Source organism: Crocuta crocuta, unplaced genomic scaffold (genome assembly GCF_008692635.1).
Source record: "Crocuta crocuta isolate KB4526 unplaced genomic scaffold, BGI_CrCroc_1.0 scaffold97, whole genome shotgun sequence".
NCBI classification, from domain to species: Eukaryota; Metazoa; Chordata; class Mammalia; order Carnivora; family Hyaenidae; genus Crocuta; species Crocuta crocuta.
Genome location: NW_027531999.1, coordinates 9,069,292 through 9,094,726, shown reverse-complemented (window position 1 = coordinate 9,094,726; position 25,435 = coordinate 9,069,292). Strand labels below are relative to the sequence as shown.

At 39.7% G+C, this 25,435-nt stretch overlaps 1 protein-coding gene across 2 annotated transcripts; it reads left to right on the top strand.

The window, feature by feature from the left end:
- Positions 1-305: 305 nt before the first annotated feature.
- RXYLT1 (ribitol xylosyltransferase 1) lies at positions 306-24,091 on the top strand. 2 transcript variants are annotated; one of them, XM_077775223.1, is made up of 6 exons: positions 306-606; positions 1,401-1,556; positions 5,856-5,958; positions 16,160-16,474; positions 19,430-19,600; positions 23,650-24,091. In XM_077775223.1, the coding sequence occupies exons 1-6, from the start codon at positions 438-440 to the stop codon at positions 24,065-24,067; spliced, it is 1,332 nt and encodes a 443-aa protein (XP_077631349.1). In that variant the 5' UTR covers positions 306-437; the 3' UTR covers positions 24,068-24,091. The 2 variants fall into 2 exon arrangements, with proteins under 2 accessions (XP_077631349.1, XP_077631350.1); XM_077775224.1 differs by lacking the exons at positions 306-606; positions 1,401-1,556 and adding an exon at positions 3,134-3,265.
- Positions 24,092-25,435: the final 1,344 nt, after the last annotated feature.

Below are 25,435 nucleotides of genomic sequence, written 5' to 3'. Positions count from 1 at the left end.
ACGGTCAGATAACAGGTAAGTTTTTATATACGTAGGGAGGACAGGGTTGAAAGAGGCCATGGGTACACTTCGGAAGTCAGGGAGCAGGTCGCAGGAAGACGCGGTCTCCCATCTCCCAATTCCAAAGACTGAGGCCAACAGAGCTTCGAAGGGAAGCGCGTGAACGAACCAGGCCTGTGGGGAGCGGGGCGAAGGAGCCCTCGGAGAGGCTTGGGAGGAGCTGAGGGCGGGGCCTGAGCTGGGAGGGCACGGGGGCGGGGCGGAGGTGGGGGGGCGGTTCCTGGGCGGGGCTTCGCCGGGGCCAAGGCCGATTCTGGTGAGTCGCTCCGCCCCGGCCTGGGCCTGCACCTGAAGTGGCCGGGGCCGGGGCGCTGAGTGCCGGCTTCTTCTCCCGCCCAGCTCCCGGGTGGCGGTGGCCGACGGGAAGCCCGAGTGGGATGCGGCTGACGCGGAAGCGGCTCTGCTCGTTTCTCATCGCCCTGTACTGCCTCTTCTCCCTCTACGCCGCCTACCACGTCTTCTTCGGGCGCCGCCGCCGGGCGCCGGCCGCGTCTTCGCGGGGCCTAAGGAAGGGGGCGGCCGCGGCGCGGGAGAGGCGCGGCCGAGGTAGGACACTGGGTGGCCGCAGACCTGGCTCTCGGGTCCGGGAGTGCCCGCGGCTCCCGGGTGCCTCTTGATGCCTGCCATTCTCGGTTGCCGGCGGTGGGCTCGGGTTTGAGGCGTGTGCAGGTGTCTCAGTCCTCGCCCGTCCCCACTGCCCGCCTCCAAAGCTGGCAGGCGCGCCCTCCTGTCCAACACGTCTGGAGTACGCAGGCGTGGTCCCGGAATTCTTGGGAACGCCGCTGGGTTTAAGACCTGTTTCCTCATGGAAACAAAGAGCCTTTTCTAATCATGCAACGACTTGGGAAAGCCTGGGCGTTTTGCCTCCACATTGTGATCCTCTGTCCCGTATTTTGACCTCTGTCAGTTTCAGACTCAGACTTACCTCTCCCTTTTTTAGAATTTTGCACAATAGTGGCTAAAACTGTTGGACACTTTACATTCTGAAGTCTTGTTTTTATGTGTAGGTTATGTGTGCATATGCAACCGACCAAGAATTGAACAAGTTAAACTTGTAACTGGATACGTGTTAGCCAGTTATTTTAGAAGGTGTCATTTGGGAGAGATAAGTTTGTGTCTCTTGTTAACATTCTAAGATCTTTCAGAAAAGAAATTTAATAAAAATTAAATTTTGACTTCCTTTTTTAAAATTGTGTGTTTAACCAGTTCAAATTCAGTTGCTCTACCTCCATGAAAAACTAAAATTAGCACTCTCTAACATCTGATTTAAATGGCTTGAATTTATCTACAACTGCAGTTCTACCTTACTGATAAACACTGTTACTCTTTTTAAAACATAGAACAATCTACTTTGGGAAGTGAAGAATGGAATCCTTGGGAAGGAGATGAAAAAAATGAGCAACAACACAGATTTAAAACTAGTCTTCAAATATTAAATAAATCCACAAAAGGGAAAACAGACTTCCATGTACAAATCTGGGGCAAAGCTGCCATTGGTAAGTTGATGTATAGAGATAAGACACATGAAAAGAATCCTAAAAGGGACTTTATTAATATTAAATTCAATTTATTTTAATGCATTCAGTATATGTCATCATTTGTCAATTAAGGCATCATGGTGCATTTTGTTTACTTTTCCTTAATATTTTATTCCTCCTTTCTGTTAGACAATATCTGTGTAAATACACACAAGCACATGTACACAAATATCCTATGTTGATCTTTAGCAGAGTACAGCTTTATTTGTAGATACAAAGTAGAATGTAAGCATTATTATATAGAAATGCCTATGTATACTGAATTTTCATGAATCTATGTATTTATTAGATACTTGACACACAAGTATAAGATGTGGCCTCTGTATTTAATAGCCAAACAACTTTGGGAAACATTGAACTGAACAAAGTTAAACAAGGTTCATTATTGGAGGACAATCTCAGAGCCTTTAATATGCCAGTGTTCATTATAAATGTGTAATATGGGGTATAGTATATAGTTGATTAAACTTGAATGCCCACAAAAGCATTTTTGCTTTGAGTATCATAAGAGTCTAGCGTTCCAAGTTATATACTCAATTAGAGAATGGGACCCTCAATGAGAGTTACAAGAGTCAGAAAGAATTTGGTGAATTAGAAGCTTTACTGGACCTTTAAACACAGGTTGGATTTATGTACAGTAAGGGATTTGGATATAAAGGACCAGATTGGAAGAAAGTAATTGGAGAATGATACTCTTACCTTTCATGCTTCACACATTCATTCACACTTGCATGCAAATATACATCCTTGAAGATTACTCCTGACCTCCCAAGGTCCAATCAAGTTCTAGCAATTTTTTCTATACAAAATTTCTAATATTAACTTCTTCCTTTAAATTCCCACTTACCCATTCTAGTTTTTAATTAAACCTATATCTTGACAGCTTTTCATGTTTTTAGCCTTTTCTCTTTTTTAATTTTATTTATTTTGAAAGAGAGAGCAAGAAAGAGAGAGCAGGGGAGGGGCAGAGAGATGGAGAGACAGAATCCCAAGTAAGCTTTGTGCTGTTAGTACAGAGCCCCAGTCAGAGCTCAAACTCATGAACCAGGAGATGGTGACCTGAGCCAAGATCAAGAGTCGGATGTTTAACCTCCTGAGCCACCCAGGCACCCCTGTACTTCTCTCTTTTCAATTCAATAAGCACAAAGTTGCCAGCTGAGTTTTATCAAACACTACTTTTCATCAACCTATTCCCGGGCATAAAGAATTCTAATTCCATTCCTATTCAAAAAGGAGGGAGGGTGCGCCTGGGTGGCTCAGTGGGTTGAGCAACTGACTTTGGCTCAGGTCATGATCTCATGATCTGTGAGTTCAAGCCCCACGTCTGGCTCTGTGATGACCACTCAGAGCCTGGAGCCTGCTCATTCTGTGTCTCCCTCTCGCTGTGACTTTGCCCCGCTCACACACTTTCTCTCTTGCTCTCAAAAATAAACAAACATTTTTTTTAAGTTTTTTTTTTTTTTTTTTTTTTTTTTAAAGGAGGAAAATGGAGTCACTGGTCCAAGCAATTCTGAAATCTAACCAGGCAAATCATTCGGCTTCAAGGCCTGAGAATAATCTGTGGCTCAAAGTTGCTTCTGGTCTTTTGGCTCCACCTCTGCAGCCATCCTTCCTTTTTCGTGAATGGTAGCATATGCTTGCAGCTCAGTGGTTTCATCAGCCTGCTGGTAGGATTTAGGGAGTCCAACACCCTTCTTTCATTGCAACATCTCTGTGTCCCCTCTAGTCCAAGCTAGCAGTGTTTCTGCTGATACTGCATTCTCCTGGCTTTGTGGGTCTCCCATGTATGTCACTCCATTAGACAGGCCCTCCTCCACGGGTCTTTCCTGGGTAATCCCATCTCTGTTTCTGCCTTCTACTGAGATGGCTGAGGAGATCCATAAATGACACACCTAATATCCTCAAAGAGGATATTTTAGCCTTTTTATCCTTCTGAGGCACTAGCAGACCAGTGTTCAGCTACATCCTTGGCCCTTTTTCCAGAGCATGCCTTCCTGACAGTGAATCTCCTAATTCTCTACCACTTTTGCCGTTGAATAGGCTGAGAATTTCCCAAGTTACCAAGTCCTGGCTCCTTGCTTTACAAGTTTTCCCTCCATCACTCTTTCCTCTCATATTTACTATAATCAGCAAGGAGAAACCAGGCCACAGCTTCAATACTACTTGGAAATCATTTCAGCTAAATAGCCAAGTTTATCATTTACACATTCCACTTTCCCTGTAACTTCTGGACAGAATTCAGCTAAGCTTCCTAGTGCTAATATAACCAGATCCCCTTTTCTCCAGTTTCTAATAACATGTTCCTCATGCCCTTCCGAGCCCTCAGCAGCAGCACTTTTAACATGCATATTTCTACCAACAGTCTGCTTAGATATTTATAAAAACCAACATAGGTTTTTTTTTTCTACTATAATTTTTCTTCTGACTTCTCACTAGCTGAGTCACTAACACCCATGCTTCTGCTGCTAACCTGTCCAAGGTAATTTAATCTAGATTTTTTAAAAAAAATTTATTATTTGAGAGAGAGAGAAAGAGCAAGTGCATCAGCAAGGGAGAGGCAGAGAAAGTAAGAGAGAGAATCCCAAGCAGGCTTCACACTGTCAATGCAGAGTCCAGAATGGGGCTTGAACGCATAAACCATGAGATCATGACCTGAGACGAAACCAAGAGTTGGATCCTTAACTGACTGACCCCTCCAGGCACCCTTCTCATCTAGGCATTCTTAAGTCCTGCTCCTCAAAATTCTTCTAGCCTCTCCCCATTACCCAATTCTAAACCACTTCCAGATTTTTAAGTATTCCAGGTATCATAGTCTGTGGTTTCCTATAGCTGCCATAACCAATTACCAAAAATTTAGTGACTTATAAAACAACACAAACTTATCATTATTTTAAATTAAGAAATAATTGGCATATAACATTAGATTAGTTTCAGATGTACAGCATAATGGTTTGATATATTTACATATTGGGAAGTTATCAACATAATAAGTCTAGTTAGTATCCATCATCACACATACTTATACTTTCTTTTTCTTGCGATAAGAACTTTTAAGATCTACTCTCTTGGAAACTTTCAAATGTACAAAATGGTATTATTAACTATAGTCACCATAAACTTATAATCTTACATTTTTGAGCGTAGAAAACTAAAATGTGTCCACAAGGCTGTATTCCTCTTAGAGGCTCTCAAGGAGGATCTGTTTCCTTGACTTTTGCAGCTTCTTGAGGTTACCCAAATTCCTGGCTCATGGCTCCATATCACTCTGACCTCTGCTTCCATCCACAGACCTCCTTCCCTTACTCTGACTCTCTTGCCTCCTGCCTGTGAGGACCCTCGTGACTATACAGGGCCCAGCCAGATAACCCAGGATAATCTCCCTGCCTCAGCATCCATAATCACACATAAAAAGTCTCCTTTGCCATGTAAAAGAACATATTCATAGATTCTAGAGATTACATTTTAGGACATACTGGGCGGACAGGGAGGCATTATTTGACCACCACTTTTGAAAGGCTTTATCTGATTGGCTAGGTGTTTAAACATGGCATTTTGCGTGTGTCCTCTCGTACCAGGGCATAATGAGAATGGAAGAAAACACATCTGCCAGTGTCAGTAAAACAGGGCTCGGCTCCCAGGTTACATCATTGTGTGACACTGCTGTCTTCTCCTCTCAGCCTTCATTCAGATGAAATCCCGGTAAAATACCAGGGGCTGCCCTAAGGAGAAGGATACAATGGAATTTGTCTGCAGAGGGCATCATGTGGTGAGGGATGTGTGTTCCGGTGAGGAGGAGTTACTATCTCCCTGATGTATTAACTTATACATGCATACATGAGCTCCTCTGGTTGTATTTGGCACAAAATGGTGAATGCCCCTAGTTTGTTATGATATAGAAATGAGAAACAGTTCTAATCATGTCGTAACTTACATTATAACACATTTCAGGATAAAACAAGTAGTAAAAGTGATCATTAGGGTTTCTCAAATTCAGGGTAAGAGGGGTTGTTGTTTTCATTATAACCCACATTTTGCTACATTTCACACTGTCAACCTCTGAATTCTGTCTCTCACACATTAGCTGCCATATTGATAATTTGAGCTATCGCTTGGTAGAACTGCCTACCAAGAGACCAAAGAGGAATAAAATCTGGTTTCTGGCTCAAATTATATAAATGAGCAGAATATCATGTCATCTCACACACCAGAATAAACCAGACAGTAAATGTGTTTGTTTCTCTTTTTTTTAATTTCCAGGTTTGTATCTCTGGGAGCATATTTTTGAAGGCTTACTTGATCCCACTGATGTGACTGCTCAGTGGAGAGAAGGAAATTCTGTTGTAGGAAGAACACATTACAGGTATTAACTGTGCAACATTAATCTTTGCTGTGTTTCTGTGCAATGCTTTATGTAAATACTAGAAGAAAAAATAAGAGAGAAATATATTTAGAGACAGTATTTGCCCTTCAACTTGTTGTGAAGAATAGAGAAGTAAACTCATAAATATATATTTGTAGTTAAAGTTTACCTGAACATTTTACAGAATACTTCCTTTTTAAAATTTTGTTTCATTTTTATTGAAACATTGCTGTGATTATATGGGAAAGTTCATGCTCCAAATTTTGTAACATTTGACTGTTGATAAGCATTTAACATTCCATATCTTGTAGGAATAATATATAAACTTAAAAATATTCTCATTTTTCTCTTTTTATATAATAGTCATGTTCACATATTTTATAATACTCAAGTGACATTAAGGTGTTATTATGAGTTTTGAAAGTTTTATAAAAATGTAGTTATATATGAGTTCCATCATGATTTTATTGTATAGATTACCATTTTAATGCAATACTCAGAAATCTTTTTTTAGATTCCATAAAACCAATGAGTTTTTATTTTTATAAAACTTTTATCTATGATTCCATATTCTCTAAAGATTTTTTTTAAGTTTATTTATTTATTTTGAGAGAGAGTGTGCAAGCGTGCGTTGGGGAGGGGCAGAGGAGAGGGTAAGAGAGAAGCCCAAACAGACTTCATGCTGTCAGCACAGAGCCCAACACAGGGTTCAAACCCATGAACTGTGAGATCATGACCTGAGCTGAAAGCAAGAGTCATACGCTTAACCAATTGAGCCACCCAGGCACCCCATAAAGATTTTTAAACAGGTAGAATTAAGATTGTTTTATTTAGGGGACGCCTGGGTGGCTCAGTAGGTTAAGCGTCCAACTTCAGCTCAGGTCATGATCTCACGGTTCGTGGGTTCGAGCCCCACATCGGGCTCTGTGCTGACGGCTAGCTCAGAGCCTGGAGCCTGTTTCAGATTCTGTGTCTCCCTCTCTTTGACCCTTCCCTGCTTACACTCTCTCTCTCTCTCTCTCTCTCTCTCAGAAATAAATAAAACATTAAAAATAAATTTTTTTAAAAAAAGATTTTTTTATTTAGGAAAAATGTGATAATTTTGCNTATTTTCTATTAGATTTTGCTTTCTTATTGAAATAAAAAATAAAAATAATTATTTTTAACTGCTTATTTCATCTAACAATTATACTACTAGGGAAAAAAATGTCAACCAAAGATTTAGGTTTTTATTAGGATTCCATTTATTTCCCACAGAAATCAAGAAGGAAAGCTATGATTAGTCTCAATTTCATTTGAATTTTCACTGCTCCTTTAATTCTTTGTTTATACACACTCAGAAAGCAATTTCATTTCATGTACCTTTTCAAAGTAACCATTCTTGAAAAGTAAACAGGTTCTTTATTTAAGATTTTATTAATAGATTTAGTTTAATGAATTTATTTAATTTTAAGTAAACTCTACACTCACCATGGGGCTCAAACTCAGGACCCCAAGATCAAGAGTCACATGTTCTACCGACTGAGCCAGATAGGCATCCCTAAAAATTTTATTTTTAAGTATACTCACTGTGGGGCTTGAACCCACAGCCCTGATATCAAAAGCTGCATGCTCCAACTGAGCCAGCCAGGCACCCCAGAAAAAGTAAANGCTGGCAGTCAGCACAGAGCCCGACGCGGGGCTCAAACCCACAAACTGCGAGATCATGACCTAAGCGAAAGTCGGATGCTTAACCGACTAAGCCACCCAGGCACCCCAGGCTTCTATTTTTGTAATCCCATTCAAAAATTTATACATAGTCCTAAACTTACAGTAGTTGGATTCAGGTGTTTGAAAGCAAATCAGTATTATCCATATAAATATAATATTTTGGTATTTGAAAAGTAAATATGCATCGTGGGTATTGGTCTAATAGTTCTACCCATAATATATAGATTTTTTTCAGAAAAATTCTTTAAAAAACTCATAGAGAAGGTAGCATACAGTGTTACTACAACAATAGCAAAGGATTTGAGCAAACAGCATTAACTCCCAAAAGAAAACGTGGTTTACCCTTCCCTTCAGAAATCTTTACCTGGGGTTTTATATTATGATCATGTAATAATACTATTTCCTCCTAAGATTTAGGAGAACTTTGTATTCAAGGAGTTCACTATTATGACAGATTTTTAAAAAATTTTTTTAATGTTTTATTTATTTCTGAGAGAGAGAGAGATAGAGTGAGCAGGAGAGGGTCAGAGAGAGAGGGAGATACAGATTCTGAAGCTGGCTCCAAGCTCTGAGGTGTCAGCACAGAGCCCAACGCAGGGCTTGAACCCACAAATCATGAGATCATGACCTGAGCTGAAGTCGGACACTTAACCAACTGAGCCACCCACGCTCCCCTATGACAGATTGTTTTAAACAGCTCGTTAAAGTTTTGGGCTCATGAAAAGTCATATAATAATTTATTTTTCCAAAATTAATAAATTTTTATGGGATTGCAAATTTTTAGCTGAACCAGGCTACATGGGTATTAACTTAAATGTTTTAACACATTCATCTTTATTTGACCAAAACTGAATTAGAAGTTATGAGTCACCTTCAAGATATTGAAAGAGTTTCTAAGTACTATCGGGGTACTTGTTGTAAAAAAGTATAAATACATTTTGCTTAAGTAAATCTTTAACTTTACAAAGACTGATATCAACTTATAGGCCCAAAGAACGTAATCCAGAATACCAAGTAAGTAACTCAGAATGGAACTAGAGCTGCCAGTCTCTCAATCTACATGCTTCTATTGGCTTGACCAGCACATTCATTCCATATGGACGGAATACAAGTAATACCCAATTACATGAGGGTTAGTTGATGAAATATGGGATCAAAACGTAGGATTTAACTATGTAGTACCTCAGATCTCTGTTTCAGAGGGAAGAAATGACTGTGTTCATGAATCAGCAACACACATGGTCTGTGCTCAGGAGATGAATACACACATGGTAAACTGAATCTTTGAGTCAGCCTGATGAAGCGCTGTCATGTTTGGGCAGTAGAGCAGTGTGACTGAGTTGTTAGGAGCACGTGGTACAGGGGCGCCAGGGTGGCTCTGTCTGTTAAGCATCCAACTCTTTGATTTCCACTCAGTCGTGATTTCACAGTTTGTGAGTTCAAGCAACACCCACCCCCCTTCCCGCCCTAACCTGGCATCAATGGTGTGGAGCCTGCTTGGGATTCTCTCTCTTCCTCTCTCTCTCTGCCCCTCCCCTACTTGTGCACATGTACTCTCTCTCTCCCTCTCTCTCTTAAAATAAATAAATAAACTTAAAAATACATATTAAAGAAAAAAGAGCATGTACTGCCGNCTCTCTCTTCCTCTCTCTCTCTGCCCCTCCCCTACTTGTGCACATGTACTCTCTCTCTCCCTCTCTCTCTTAAAATAAGTAAATTTAAAAATACATATTAAAGAAAAAAGAGCATGTACTGCCACCAAAATATCTGAGTTCAAATTCCAGCTTTACCTCTTTATTTTCTAATGTTTATTTACTTCGAGAGAGAGAGAGCATAGTGGGGGAGAGGCAAAGGGGGGTGAGGGAGAATAACAAGCAGGCTCTGTGCCCACCAATATTTGATCTTATGACAGTGAGTGAGATCATGACCTGAACCAAAACCAAGAGTCATCCACTTAACTGACTGAGCCACCGAGGCACCCCCAGCTTTATTTCTTATTAGCTGTCTGAACTTGGGCAAATCTCTTAACCTCTCTGCCTGGATTTTCTTAAACTTAAAATATGGCAAGTAATAGTTTCTATTTCACAGGATTATTTTGAAGATTAAACATTAATAGGGGCACCTGGGTGGCTCAGTCGGTTAAGTGTCTGACTTCGGCTCAGGTCATGATCTCACAGTTCGTGGGTTTGAGCCTCGCGTCAGGCTGTGTGCTGACAACTAGCTCAGAGTCTGATGCCTGTTTCGGATTCTGTGTCTCCCTCTCTCTCTGACCCTCCCCTGCTCACGCTGTCTGTCTCTCTCAGAAATAAAGAAAACATTAAAAAAATTTAAAAAAAAACATTAATAGATGCAGAGTGCTTAGAACAGTATCTGGCACATACTAATCACTATAGATGTCTTGTGGTTGTTATTGGTTTTACTGTTTTTACTGTAACGTAAATAGTACTGCAACATCTCCCTACCTTTCAGTTCCTTCTGTTTCCAGTATTGAATGTTATCTCCCCTTCACATTCCTTCACAAAAACCTTACTGATACCTTATATTAATACGTTCAATTAGGTTACATGACAGCCTGGGACTCGTTCTGTCTCTTGAAGAAACTTTGCCTATCTCTACTCATATCTATCATAGATTGATTTACAGTTTAATTTCATGAGGCAACTTCATTTTTAATTTCTTAGGAGGAATCCTAATTCTGCTCATGATGGCCTTTGCTCATCCTTAAAAGACTGCCTTCAGGAACCTATAATGTCCATGTTCAGGCATTATCATAAGATATATAAAGGACTATCCATTTGATAAAATGAAAGCTAGATGCTAAACTACTTAACTTATTGTTATCACAGCTCAATTATGGTATTTTCAATGAGCATCTGCTACTTAGGAAAAAGTTGAAAACAAAATGGGGCGCTTGGGTGGCTCAGTCAGGCAAGTGTCCAATTCTTGATCTCAGCTCAGGTCTTGATCTCAGAATCATGAGTTCAAGCCCCACTGTCCAGCTCTGCACTAGGCACGAAGCCTAGTTAAAAGAAAAGAAAACATTAAACTTATTTCTAAAGATCATGACAGAATATGTCTCATCCTATTTTTAGAATTTCTAGATATTAGAAATTTCTAGGTACAGGGGCGCCTGGGTGGCTCAGTTGGTTAAGTGTCCACCTTTGGCTCAGGTCATGATCTCACGGTTCACGGGTTCTAGTCCTATGTCGGGCTCTGTGCTGACAGCTAGCTCAGAGCCTGGAGCCTGTTTCAGATTCTGTATCTCCCTCTCTCTCTGACCCTCCCCTGTCACGCTGTCTCTCTCTCTCTCTCCTAGAAATAAATAAAACATTAAAAAAAAAAAAAAAGGAAATTTCTAGGTATAAGAAGTTAGGGAACTTACTACTCATCACAATGAGTAAAAGCTGTTTTTAAAAGAGGATTTTTAAAACTGTTAGGTTTGAATTTATATTTCATAAAATTTACGCATAAGGAGGCACCTGGCTGGCTCAGTCAGAGGAATGTGGGACTCTTGATCTCAGAGTTGTGAGTTTGAGCCTCATGTTGAGTGTAGAGATTACTAAGAAAAATAAGTAAGATTTAGGGGTACCTGGGTGGTTCAGTCAGTTAAGCATCCAACTTCAGCTCAAGTCATGATCCCATGGTTTGTGGGTTCGAGCCCTGCATCAGGTTTTGTGCTGACAGCTTATAGCCTGGAGCCTTTTTCAGATTTTGTGTCTCCCTCTCTCACTGCCCCTCCCCCACTCACACTCTGTCTCTCTTTCTTAAAAATAAATAAACATTAAAGAAAATTAAAGCAATAGTCTTGTTTAAAGCACAATAAAATAAGTAAATTCAGTATTCAAATTTTGCAAGTTCATTTGTTTTTAAAATTACATCTTTTTAAAATATAGGTTTATAATTTTTAAAAAAGACTAATAAGTGGTTATTATAATTACTTGGAAAAGTNATAATTACAAAAACAGGGTTAAACGGCTACTGTCATGTCTACTTCCAGGTTTTTTTCTATTTATAGTATTATGTAATTAAAATTGAAGTATAGATATAATATTGTTTCCTGCTGTTTCACAAATTAATAACATACACTGAGTGAAAGCTCCATGACCAATATCGTATTAAGTGCTTTATGACCATTACCACCCTTTATCCTTACAATCCACTGTTTCTCTCTGACTAAATTAGTTCCACTGCCCACATGTAATCTCATTCTCCTTATACACCCTTAAATCACAAATTTGTCTGCCTTTCTGCCTTTGTTCATATTACTTATATTTCCTGGAATACATTTCAACCTTTACTTTCCTCTTCTGATTCCCTTTCCTACAAACTACCTTAGCAATTTTATTCTGTTAATGTAGCATTTAATATGTATTATCATGTTAGTGTTTATTGAACTATAAAACACTGTGCAAGTCTTTTATCTATTACATGGTTATATAAAGGAATAAATATATATCAATTGAAAAATGCTTTATACTTCAAAACCATAAACTATAAATAACACTTTATTTTTTTTTAATTTTTTCAATGTTTATTTATTTTTGAGAGAGAGAGAGACAAAGAGTGAGCAAGGAAGGGGCAAAAAGAGAGGGAGATACAGAATCCAAAGCAGGCTCCAGGCTCTGAGCTGTCAGCACAGAGCTTGAACCCACAAACTATGAGATCATGACCTGAGCTGAAGTCACACACTTAAATCGACTGAGCCACCCAGGTACCCCTGGAACCTATAAATAATACTTTAAAGCAATTATATCAAGGATGAGCAATGACAGGTAATATTCTCTCTCAGGGTATAAAGACTCCTGGTATCATTAGATGTTCTTATTATAAATTATCCTGATAAAAATATTTTACTGCACATTTTTATCTAGTTAGAAATTGAAATGAAATATTATTAGTTAATTGTCAATACTTCTTAGTAAAATGTTTTATACCTTTAAAAAAAAAAAGTACCACGAAAGTCTGATGACATTCTTTAAAATAGTTTGGCCACAAGATATATATTAAATGACAAATAACTAAGCTTGAGGCCCATCTCTATCATTGCCTATCTAGTGTCTACTAGCTTTATGTAAGTCATGTAACCTTTCTCCATGTTTCCTTTTCTTCCTTCATAAAACTGGCCTGTGGTGGGAAAGCAGAACTGGAAGACTTCATGTGCTCTAGGAGTTAACTCCCTATAAATCTAAAGGAGAAATCAACTGTTCATATATTACCAATAACAAAATTTTAAGCCTATCATAACTATTATCATGATCCCTAAAGTATTCTCTAGCTAGCCTCTCAGATTTTGCAGCTTCTCTTAAATGGCTAAATAATCATTGGCCATCACCGATGCTACGTCCTATCCAGCACAAACAAAACAGAGTTCTCATTCCTATAGGTTATTATCATTGTATAATAAAGTTATAGAATCCATGCAGTACACATACACACAAACAAAATATATATTTAGGTCTTGGGTTTTTAATATTATCTATTAACTCTAGTATTTCTTAACCATAGTGCCATGGAAACAACTTAACCTCTGAAGTAGACCAGACTTAACTCACAACTCAGTGTTGCCATTACAAGTTGTGTAACGTAAGCCTGATTTCCCAAATGCAAAGTGGGGGATTAATGTGCTCTGCAGAGTTGATAGAGGTTAAATGACAACCTATGTAAAATGCCTATCTATCATGTATAAAAAAGGCATTTAATAAATGCTAGGTTTTTTCCCCAACAATAATAAACAATAAAAGCAGGATTTCATCATATTTGTACTAAAGACTCTAGCAGGTTATAGGTCACCTAGCTGGCTCAGTCAGTAGAGGATGTAACTCTTGATCTCAGGGTTGTAAGTTTGAGCCTCATATTGGGTGTAGAGATTACTTAAAAATAAAACCTTTTAAAAAATAAAATAGGGGCACGTGGGTGGCTCAGTCAGTTGAGTGTCCAGCTTCGGCTCAGGTGATGATCTCATGGTTCATGAGTTCAAACTCCACATCAAGGTCGGTGCTGACAACTCAGAGCCTGGGTAGCCTGCATCAGATTCTGTGTCTCCTTCTCTTTCTGCACCGCTCCTGCTTGTGCCGTGTTCTTTCTCTCTCAAAAAATAAAACAACCCGATTAAATGGACAGAAGACATGAACATTTTAGCAAAGAAGACATCCAGATGCCCAATAGACACATGAAAAGATGCTCAACATCACTCATCATTAGGGAAATACAAATCAAAACCATGATGAGATACCACCTCATATCTGTCAGAATGGCTAAAATTAACAACATAAGAAACAACAGGTGTTGCAATCAAGCAACATTAGGTTATTTACTCAACAGATACAAAAAATCAGATTTGAGGGGCGTCTGGGTGGCTCCATCAGTTAAGCATTTGACTTCAGCTCAGGTCATGATCTCACAGTCTGTGAGTTTGCACCCCGCATCAGGCTCTGTGCTGACAGCTCAGAGCCTGGAGCCTGCTTTAGATTCTGTCTCCATCTCTCTCTGCCCTTCCCCCTGCTTGCGCTTTGTCTCTCTCTCTCTCTCAAATATAAAATAAAACATAAAAAGTTAAAAAAAAATCAGATTTGAAGGGACATGTGCACCCCAATGTTTGTAGCAGCATCATCAACAATAGCCAAACTTTTGAGAAAGCCCAAATGTCCATAAACAGATGAATGGATAAAGATGTAGTGAGTATATATACTCACTACATCTATATTCACTATATATATATACACACACACAATGGAATATTATTCAGCTACCAAAAAGAATGAAATCTTATCATTTGCAACAACATGGATGGAGCTAGAATGTATTATGCTAAGTGAAATAAGTCAGTCAGAGAAAGATGAATACCATATGATTTCACTCATATGTAGAATTTAAGAAACAAAACAGATGAATACATGGGAAGGGGAGAAAAAAAAGAGGGAAACAAACCACAAGAGATTCTTAATGATAGAGAACAAATAGAGGGTTAATGGAGGGAGGGAGGTGGCAGATGGGCTAGATGGGGGATGGGCATTGAGGAGGGCACTTGCTGTGATGAGCACTGGGTATTGTATGTAAGTGATGAATTCTCAATTCTATTCCTGAAACGAATATTACACTCTATGTTAATTAATTAAAATTTAAATAAATAAAATACCATCTCAAATGGAAAAAATGAAATAAAATAAAATAAAAAATAAAATCTTTTTAAAAAATAAAATAATGACTCTAGCATGTAATATGGTTTAGCAGGTTGTAAAGAATCCAAGACCACTGTGACTAATTTTAACATAACTTAAAGGTATTTTTGATATTTAATACATATTAGTTTAAAATAATTCAGTGGCAAGGGCACCTAGGTGGCTCAGTCGGTTAAGCATCTGACTCTTAATCTCAACTCACTTGATCTCAGGGTTGTGAATTCAAGCCCTACACTCCACACTAGATGTGGAGCCCACTTAAAAAAACAAAAACAAAAACCCACAGGAGACACATCCTTTAAAAAAATAATTTAAAAAAAGTAAGATAATTCAGTGGTATTGATTGTTCTAAAGGAGCTCATAATATAAAAATATAACTTATGAAACATGTCTATTCCTTTTACGACTCTTTTTTTATACAGTAAGGAACATACTCTCATTTCGCCTTTACTCAGAACTAACAAATTCTGGGTCTCTGTCATATTTGCTTCAGATATTTAACTTCCCTCTTAAACGAATTAAATATTCCCAGTAAAATGGAAGCTTTCTTTGTACTGTTCCCCTTTCTTTTCTCTTCCTTCCTCCTCAGAAGCAATCATTGTAATGAATTTGGTGTGTATCCTCCCATTCAAATTTTTATATTTGTACCTATACTAGATTTAAGTATATTTTTTGTATTATACTTTCAAATTATCATATTCTGTGGGTATTCTGCCCCTTGCTCCTTTTTTTTTTTTTTTCCAGAATTAATCTCCATGGATGTTCATTATGCCTCCTCCTTTTCTCAATTCATCAGTTACACTTCATTCAGATAAAGGCATAATAGCAACTCACACCGTAAAAAAGATGGGAACTACCGACTTAAACAACTTTCCAGTATAAACTACACAGAGTTTCATACTATTCAACTGTGTTTCTTTGCTTAACAACTCAAACTCTAGCCAGCACTTCTGTTGAATGTAGTTTAAAAAAAAAAAAAACACCAAAGCTACCATGTTTCTTTTTCTCTTTTCTTTCTTTTCTTTTCTTTTCTTTTTTTTTAAGTAGGCTCCGTTTCCAATGTGGGGCTTGAACTCATGACCCTGAGATCAAGAGTTTCATGTTCTATGGAGCACCTGGGTGGTTCAGTTGGTTAAGTGGCTGACTTCGGCTCAGGTCACTGGATTCTCTCTCTCCCTCTGCTGCCTCCCCCACTCACAGGGGCATGCACACGCACACGTGCACTTTCTCTGTAAAGTCAAAACAAAAAATAGTTTAAAAAAAATAAAACTTCTAACATCAAATACTTTTGTTCTGTTGTTTGTTTTTAACAGCTTCATCACTGGCCCAGCTGTAGTCCCAGGGTATTTTCCTGTTGATGTGAATAATGTGGTACTCATCCTAAATGGAAGAGAAAAAGCTAAGGTCTTTTATGCCACCCAGTGGTTACTTTATGCACAAAATTTAGTGCAAACTCAAAAACTCCAGCATCTTGCTGTTGTGTTGCTTGGAAATGAACATTGTCAGAATGAATGGATAAACCAATTCCTCAAAAGAAATGGAGGCTTTGTGGAGCTGCTTTTCATAATATATGACAGCCCCTGGATTAATGACATGGATGTCTTTCAGTGGCCTTTAGGAGTGGCAACGTAAGTACCAAATATAAATACATTTTTCTAGACTCTAGGACCTGAAGTTCTGAGTCAGGAAAATGGTGCTTTAAATTTGTAGTCAACATAGTTCTGGAATCATCTGAGAAGCCAGGTACAATATTTTCCATGGAAAAAAATCTGGTTTGGTNTCACGCTGTCTCTCTCTCTCTCTCTCTCCTAGAAATAAATAAAAATATTTTTTAAAAATAATTTTTAGAGTATTTTAGCCTTTTATAAGGAGAGCAGATAAGTAATGGGTTTTGTGTGTGTGTGTGTTGAAAAACTCCAAAGGCATAGGATGAATTTTCAAGTTTATCAGTAGTGCCCTAAAGAGATGTTTAACAGGGGCACCTGGGTGACTCAATCGGCTGAGCATCTGACTGTTGATTTCTGCTCAGGACATGATCCCAGGGTCATGGGATGGTGCCCCATGTTGGGCTCTGTGCTGTGTGTGGAACCTGCTTAAGATTCTCTCTCTCCCTCTCTCCCTCTCCCCAGCTCACATGCATGCTCTCGCTCTCAAATTAAAAAAAGAGACAGAGATATTTAACAGAGAATGGCAGACAGACCTTAAAACAACTTATGGAATCTATATAATTTATAGTAAAAACAAAGTTTTACTTGAAAAACAGTATTAAATCAGGAGCATATGGTATCTTGGGTTTGAGAAGATCATAATATGCTCAGATCTGCCACTGAGACGGCTTAAACTGGCACAAATCTCTTCTATAATAAGAGTAGTTAATAAAGTAATAGCTAAGGCTTCTAAATATGTCTATGAAGTCTTTATNTCGGCTGAGCATCTGACTGTTGATTTCTGCTCAGGACATGATCCCAGGGTCATGGGATCAAGCCCCATGTTGGGCTCTGTGCTGTGTGTGGAACCTGCTTAAGATTCTCTCTCTCCCTCTCTCCCTCTCCCCAGCTCACATGCATGCTCTCGCTCTCAAATTAAAAAAAGAGACAGAGATATTTAACAGAGAATGGCAGACAGACCTTAAAACAACTTATGGAATCTATATAATTTATAGTAAAAACAAAGTTTTACTTGAAAAACAGTATTAAATCAGGAGCATATGGTATCTTGGGTTTGAGAAGATCATAATATGCTCAGATCTGCCACTGAGACGGCTTAAACTGGCACAAATCTCTTCTATAATAAGAGGAGTTAATAAAGTGATAGCTAAGGCTTCTAAATATGTCTATGAAGTCTTTATAAAATGGAAAGCTTATTTTTTATCTTTCTTTTAATAGAGGTTTTTAATTGAATTGACTTTAAGATACTTTAAACTTAGATCCAGCACTAGTGCATGGACGTCCTAAGAGGAGGGGATTTGTTTCTTGTTCACACTGTGGGCAGAGCCTGGAACCAGCCTGCACAACGTAGACAACAAATACTTGTCAAATGGAAGAATTAGGAGAAATCTCACCAACATGCTTTTTGAATTAGATATTCATTGCTCATTATTATCACTTGTTACCAGATGTGACCTTAAACTGCTACTTGGTTGGCTACACAAATATCATCAGATAAGCATATTCACAAGACCTATTTCCTGGCCTATGCTGCAGTATTCCTACTTCATAAGTTTGTACTAGGACGAGACCAAAAGATTTATATTAAGTATAGCTGGGTATAAGATGCTTTGAAAAATCTATCCCTTGAGTGGAGCTCACACTTGTAAAATGCTTTGAAACAAAATACTCTTTTGCAGTAACACTCATAGGCTGCTCATACAATTTCCATACACTGAATGGAAACTCTTTGTAATTCTGTTATTGTTGGACTAGGCCAATACCTTTGTTATAGATCAGTGACTTCCAACCAGATGCAGTTTTGCTCCCCAGGAAACATTTGGCAACGTCTATAGATATTTTGGGTTGTTACAAGTAGAAGGGGGAGGTGACAGTGGTATCTGCTGGACAGAGGTCAGTGACAGTGCGAAATATCCTACGATGTAGAGGACAGCCTCCACAACTAAAAGTGAACTGGCTCAAAATGGCAGTAATGCCAAGGTTGAGAAAACCTGTTATAGACTGTTACATAAAGCTTTGCCTTTATGGAAAGGTTGTATCTCAGGCACACAATTTGGTCTCTATTCCAAATGCCCATAAGAATGGGTCAATTGCAACAGACCTCCCCTGCATGACATGCGAGGCGTTTTTTTGTAATCTACTTTAAAAGCTTTTGGAGTTGGAACTCTTTGCTACAGCAGTGTTATACTGTAATCTTTCCATCACCTGGCTAAAATGGTAATTAAGGGGTGCCTGGGTGGCTCAGTCATTTACGTGGCCAACTTTGATACAGGTTGTGATCTCACTGTTGGTGAGATTGAGCCCCATGTCTGTGCTGTCAGCGCGGAACCTGCTTGGGATTCTTTCTCCCTCTCTCTCTACCCCTACCCAGCTCATGTTCTCTCTCTCTCTCTCTCTCTCTCTCTGTCTCACTCTCAAAATAATAAAAATTAAACTTAAAAATAATTAAAACAGTCATTAAATCATGATCATTATGAATGTAGATTATACTTTGAAGGTCTTAATTTCAACCTTCCTTATAACTACAAGTGTATAGAAGTTGAGGAATATAAAAAACAAAGCACTTCAGGCACTTACTCTCTATAGCAATTTTGTAAAAGGTGCCAGTGTGAGGTTATTTTCTTTTTAACTTTTTTTAAGATTTTATTTTTAAGTAATCTCTTACACCCAGCATGGGGCTTGAACCTGCAACCCCAAAATCAAGAGTCCCACACTCCAGTGTGAGGTTATTTTCTTAAGTCAGTAGATTAAGGGACTTTTTCAAAGTAAGTATGGAAAATTACACATTTGGAGTTTAGAAAATCATATCTGAAATCTCTTTTCTCTGCATCCTTATGCTACCTAAGATGTTAGGTTATGATAATTTACCAATCTGATCATCATATGTTGCTAACTCCTATGTGCTTATTTTTGTAGATACAGGAATTTTCCTGTGGTGGAGGCGAGCTGGTCAATGCTGCATAATGAAAGGCCCTACTTATGTAATTTCTTAGGAACTATTTATGAAAATTCATCCAGACAAGCGCTAATGAACATCTTGAAACAAGACGGGAATGATAAGCTCTGTTGGGTTTCAGCAAGAGAACAGTAAGTTCTACGTTGACTTGATTCACCCACTTTGTTCTCAGATCTGAGAGTTACTCTATGTAGCAGCACAGGTTTCCAAGGAGACTTTGTTAATGTCATGCATACCAATCTTCCTGCAGAAGAGGTATTGGTACTTAAAGCCGTGTAGAAACCGGGTTGTATGTATTTAAAATGGGAAGAAGCACCTATAGCTATTGTCCATCCTGAAAAGGAACACTAGTAACTGTCCTGTGCAGATGTCAGCTTTTAAGATTCTGCAACAATATCTGTTGGCTAGACATGAGACACGAGACCTTATAAGTGCCAGTAAGGTCTTCGGTTCTCCCTGAGGTGTTCAGGACCAGGTCCAGTGTTCCAAGACTGGCATTAAGTACTCCTCACACCTTCTGGAGTCTGACACCACCCTGAGGACAGGAGGACAGGACATGCTCTTCTTTGACTCTCCAGATCCAACATAGGATCTTACACAAAGTCGGCCAAGGATAAGTGGGGGGTGGATGGATGGACGGACAGATGGACGGATGGACGGATGGATGGATGGATGGATGGATGGATGGATGGATGGACGGATGGATGGATGGGTGAGTGGGTGGATAGATGGGTGGATGGATGGATGAATTTAATAGGTTAACTTTCTTCCATCTTTTACATGGTAGTCATGAAACACATGTTCATGGAGGGAAGGAAGAAATTTTGGAATTATCCATTTTGTTTTTAAATAAACAAATGCAGTTTTGTGTGTCTAGTAATCAGAGAAGAAACACCTAAAAAAAATGTCCTTCCAGATCTAGAAATATATTAATTGTAGTAGATACTCTATAACTCCCAACTCTACCATTAGTGTAATCATACTATATCCATTCAGTCAACAAATTTTTCTTTCTTTTTTCTTTTTTTACAAATAGTTTATTGTCAAGTTGGTTTCTATATAACACCCAGTGCTCATCCCCACAAGTGCCCTCCTCCATGTCCATCGCCCCCCTCCCTCCCCTCACCCATCAGTCCTCAGCATTCAAGAGTCTCTCATGGTTTGCCTCTCTCCCTCTCCCCGACTATTTTTCCCCTTCTTCTCCCCCATGGTCTTCCGTTAAGTTCCTCCTAATCCTCCTATACATGCAAACATATGGTATTTGTCCTTCTCTGCCTGACTTATTTCGCTCAGCATAACACCCTCAAGGTCCATCCATGTTGCTACACATGGCCAGATTTCATTGTTTCTCACTGACATGTAGTATTCTATCGTATAGATAAACCAAATTTTTCAAGCAGCTGCTGTTGCCAGAAACTGTCTTTACCACGAAGAATACAGCAGTGAACGAAACAGTCAGAAGTCCCTGCCCTCCTAGAACTTACATGTTTCTTAGAGGAAACAAGCCAGTGAAATATATTGTGTGTCAGAAGATGATTAATGCCTTGTAAAACGAGTTGAGTAGAGGAGGGATGTAGAAGGACTAGGGATCAGGAGTAGAACACTGGCTGTTCTAGAATGGCCAAGGACAGCTCTAGTGTGAAGATCACATACAAGCACGGGCCTGAAGAACGTGCAGGGGTGAGTCCCGTGTCTATTTAGAAGGGTACCGCAGGCAGAGGGAAAGCAGATGTGAAGGGCTGCAAGGGACAGCGTCCCAGGAAAGGAATGAGTGAGGGCAGTGTCAAATATCAAAGTTTATTGAAGGAATAGACTTTTTCTTGCAGTTCTTCTCATAGCATTGAATGAGGAGGCGGAGTAGGTGTCCTTCTGCTTCTCATTGCTGCCTCCAAACTATTTTTCCGTTTTCCTCCCTAAAACCTCTGATTTTAAATATCATGCCAGCAGAGAAAACCATTCATTGCTCTTCTTCTTTGAAATCATTTGCTGACTGTGGGGGTTATCTCCTTCATTCTGTGGAGTGCTTAGTTCTGGCACACTCCCACTCTCTCCCATGTTACTCTGACCTAAGTCCTGGTGATGCCCAGTCTACATAGATGACCCTTCCATCACCTCTGTCTTACCCTCTGTGCCCTCTCTATTCCAGTGATCTGGTTCTCCATTTGGTCTTGGCCATTCAGTGTCATGGTCATTTCCTAGATCTTGTCATAACACATACTTCATCTTCTCTGTGATCTCAAGTCCCACCATCTCTCTCTGTAACCACCATTTTCTGTTATTCCAGCTCACTCCCTGTAAATATTTGACTCCAACAGTTTGGCTGAGACTTATAATTCATTGTTCCTGCTACCTTTTCATTGTCCTTTACCCACCTCATCTTTACTTTCTTCTTTTCCCCACTTAAGTTTCATAGTCAACTATGACTGATATACATTCATTCCCTAGTTTCCTAATGGAGCAAATCCTAACTCTGGCTAAATCCAGCTCTCTTATCTGCTCCATACCTGCACCATGTCGCCACACACACACACACACACACACACACACACACACACAGAATTGTGCCAATAGACCTAGTTTTAAATACATGACCTTGACTCTCAAGTGCCAGCAATGATACATTTCCCTTGTCCAGTGTTCTCCACCTCTCCTACAAGACTGTTGCATACCTTCTACTCTCTTCCCAGTCACAATTGCCTTCTGACCCTATTGCTTATCTCACCAAGAAGATGGAAACAGTCTGGAGAGAATGTCTACTTTCTGACAGGTCTCTCAGCTTCTACCCTTGCCCCTGTATAGTCTATTCTCAACCCAAGGCCCTTGCTTAAGGCAAAAATGTGTGCGAAGTTGGGTCTGACTACAGAGCCATTTAGGAGTCTGGAGGTGTGGAGGGTGAGGGGGCTTGTCCTTCAGCATGCCATTCTCATTTGTATATTTGGTTACAGATGTGCATTTCCTCGGGAGCCTGAGTGCCCTGGTCCTTAGGCCAAGCCCAGCTTAGCACTCTTGAGCATGAGATTTCCATCTCCAGTGGGATGGTGGCACTGAAATCCTCCGTCTAACTCACTGTGGGAAAGGGGAGAAGGCGGCAGGGTGAGCAGGGTCTCTGAGGCAGCCACTCCCCACCACACGGTGCATGTGGGGCACCACAGCCACCACGCATTGCGGGCACATCTCTGGGAGCGCCTTGTGCTTGAGGATGCTTACTTGAGTCAGACCTCAGAGCCTGTCATCTGACCCTGGGGGTTATCTCCTGAGTCCTCTTACCACAGTGGTTCTCAGCTGGAGCTGTGGCCTCCCTCCCAGCCCTGAGGACATTGGTGAAGCTTGGGGACATTTTTGGTCTTCAGAAAAAAACACCCAGGGGGGTTGGGGCTTAGGGATTGGGGGGTACTACTGACACATAGTGGGTAGAAGAAGGATGCTGCTCAACAGCCTACACCAGGGCAGCCACCTGCAACAGTCATCTGGCCCTTCATGATAAAGCATGAGTCAGCTCAGCCACCCCTCAGATCACAGCCTTGCTCTGACTTCATCTTCTACACCTCTCCCCCTCAGTCACTGTGCTTCAGCCACCCTGGCCTCCTTGCTGTTCTTGAACTTGCCAGGCACACACTGTCTCATGACTTTTATGCTTGCACTTCACTGGATTCTCCTCTCACACATCTGCGTGGTTTGCTGCCTCACCTCCAACTCTGTGCCCTGCAATGGGATGCTCCCTGACTTCCCATTTACATCTGCAACGCTGCTGGCTCAGAACCTCACTCCTCACTTCTCTGCTTTGTTTTTCTTCATAGTGTGCAATTAACACCTAAATAATAGATTGACCTGACTTGATTAGTATCCATCTCCACCACTAGGACTAGAGTATGAGCTCCATAAAGGCTCCAAAGAATTTTGGAGGGTGGGGTAAAGAAAGGAGACCTGGCACACAGAAAATATTGGCTAGATTAACACTCAGTCAGAAATTTCATGGTGACTACTAGATTTTAAACAAGACTAGCTATAAACTTTTCAAATTAAATATTTTCGATAAATCTATTTGGGCAAGATTTCATCTGTTTCATCGGCTTATCATCTCTATAATGTGTTTACCATTTCCTATAACTGACATTTTCTTTCACAAAATATCTGATTGATTAACAAAGTGAAACCTACAGTTGTTTTTCTGACTTTTTAGGTGGCAGCCTCAGGAAACAAATGAAAGCCTTAAGAATTATCAAGATGCTTTGCTTCAGAGCGATCTCACGTTGTGCCCAGTAGGAGTGAACACAGAATGCTACAGAATATACGAGGCTTGCTCCTATGGCTCGGTTCCTGTGGTAGAAGACGTAATGACAGCTGGCAGCTGTGGAAATACATCTGTTACCCATAATGCCCCTCTGCAGCTCCTCAAGTCCATGGACGCTCCCTTTATCTTTATTAAGAACTGGAATGAACTACCTGCTATTTTAGAAAAAGAGAAAACTCTAATTTTACAAGAAAAGATTCAAAGAAGAAAAATGCTACTTCACTGGTATCAGCACTTCAAAACAGAGCTGAAAATGAGATTTACTAATATTTTAGAAAGTTCATTTTTAATGAATAATAAAGGGTAACTGAATTATCTTTTTGAGCTAAGATCCGATTTTTAAAATCATTTCTAACGGGTTGTGTGTGTGTATTTGTGTGCATGTGTGTATCCGTGTGCTTTGAGGTATGCTTGTAGACCGTAGATTATGTCTGTAATGTTGACCAAGCGTTCCCATATTAGGCCACTCCTGAAAATGAAGTTAAATGTTACTCAAACTCACTTTTACAAAGTCGATGGTTTAACATTTATCATCTCTTCTCACCCATTTAAACCCATTCTAGGGAAGCAGTATTGTGTGGTAGAAAGACAGCTTTGGAGTCAGACAAAATCTATGTTAAAACCCTACCTCTGCACCTACTATCTGGGGACCTTGAACAAATCACCTAAGTGTTCTGAGTCTTGGTTCCTTTCAATGTAAAATAAAGATAATGGTACCTCATAGGTTATATTTTAAATATGAGGGGTGCCTAGGTGGCTCATTCAGTTAATCATTCAGCTCAGGTCATGATCTCGTGATTCATGAGTTCAAGCCCCACGTTGGGTTCTGTGCTGACAGCTCAGAGCCTGGAGCCTGCTTTGAATTCTGAATCTCCCTCTCTCTCTGCCCCTCCCTGCCTATGCTCTGTCTCTCTCTCTCTCTCTCTCCTCTCTCTTAAAAATAAACATTAAGAGAGTCATAAAATAAAGCCTTTAAAAAATAAATTTCAGATATGAAATGAAATAATATATAAAGTACCCAGCACGTATAGTAATATTAAATAAGTATTAATTTCTAATTCATTTTTCACTCCTTACTAGTTAATAATAGGGTTAAATTTAAATATATTAATACATGCTCATTTACATAATACCATGTTGGGAATGTATATGGATAAATCTTACAGAGTTAGATCTTTAGATTACTCAAGTTTTGTTGGATTGTGTTGAAGTAGGTGACTGGATATACAATTTGATCATAATTCATACAAAACATGTACTGGAAACAGACAGAAAACTAGTGCCTAAACTGGACAGAAGTTGTCCTTGAAGTATGGAGTAAGACTCACCCACCCAGAGGGGAGCACTGCCCACGAAGCCTGGCTGATAGCCTGAGAACTGTAGCTTGGTAAGGCCTGAGTGAGTGGTCTTGTATCATCAGGTCCTTAGGCTCCTGAAAGGATACAAGTGATCTTGAGCTCAGTCTGTTGCTACACCTGGCTTTTTATTTTCTCTGGAAATCTCATGGCTTAACTCCTATGAAATGAGGGAATTTACATAACTGCTCCCTTCCAGGAGATTTTATCTCCTCATTATATGAATGGCCCTAGATAGTCAACAAATCTAAGTTTCCCCCACACTTTCTTAGACCTGGAATTCCCACAATGGTGTTCATTTCATCAGAAGATCTGGCAGC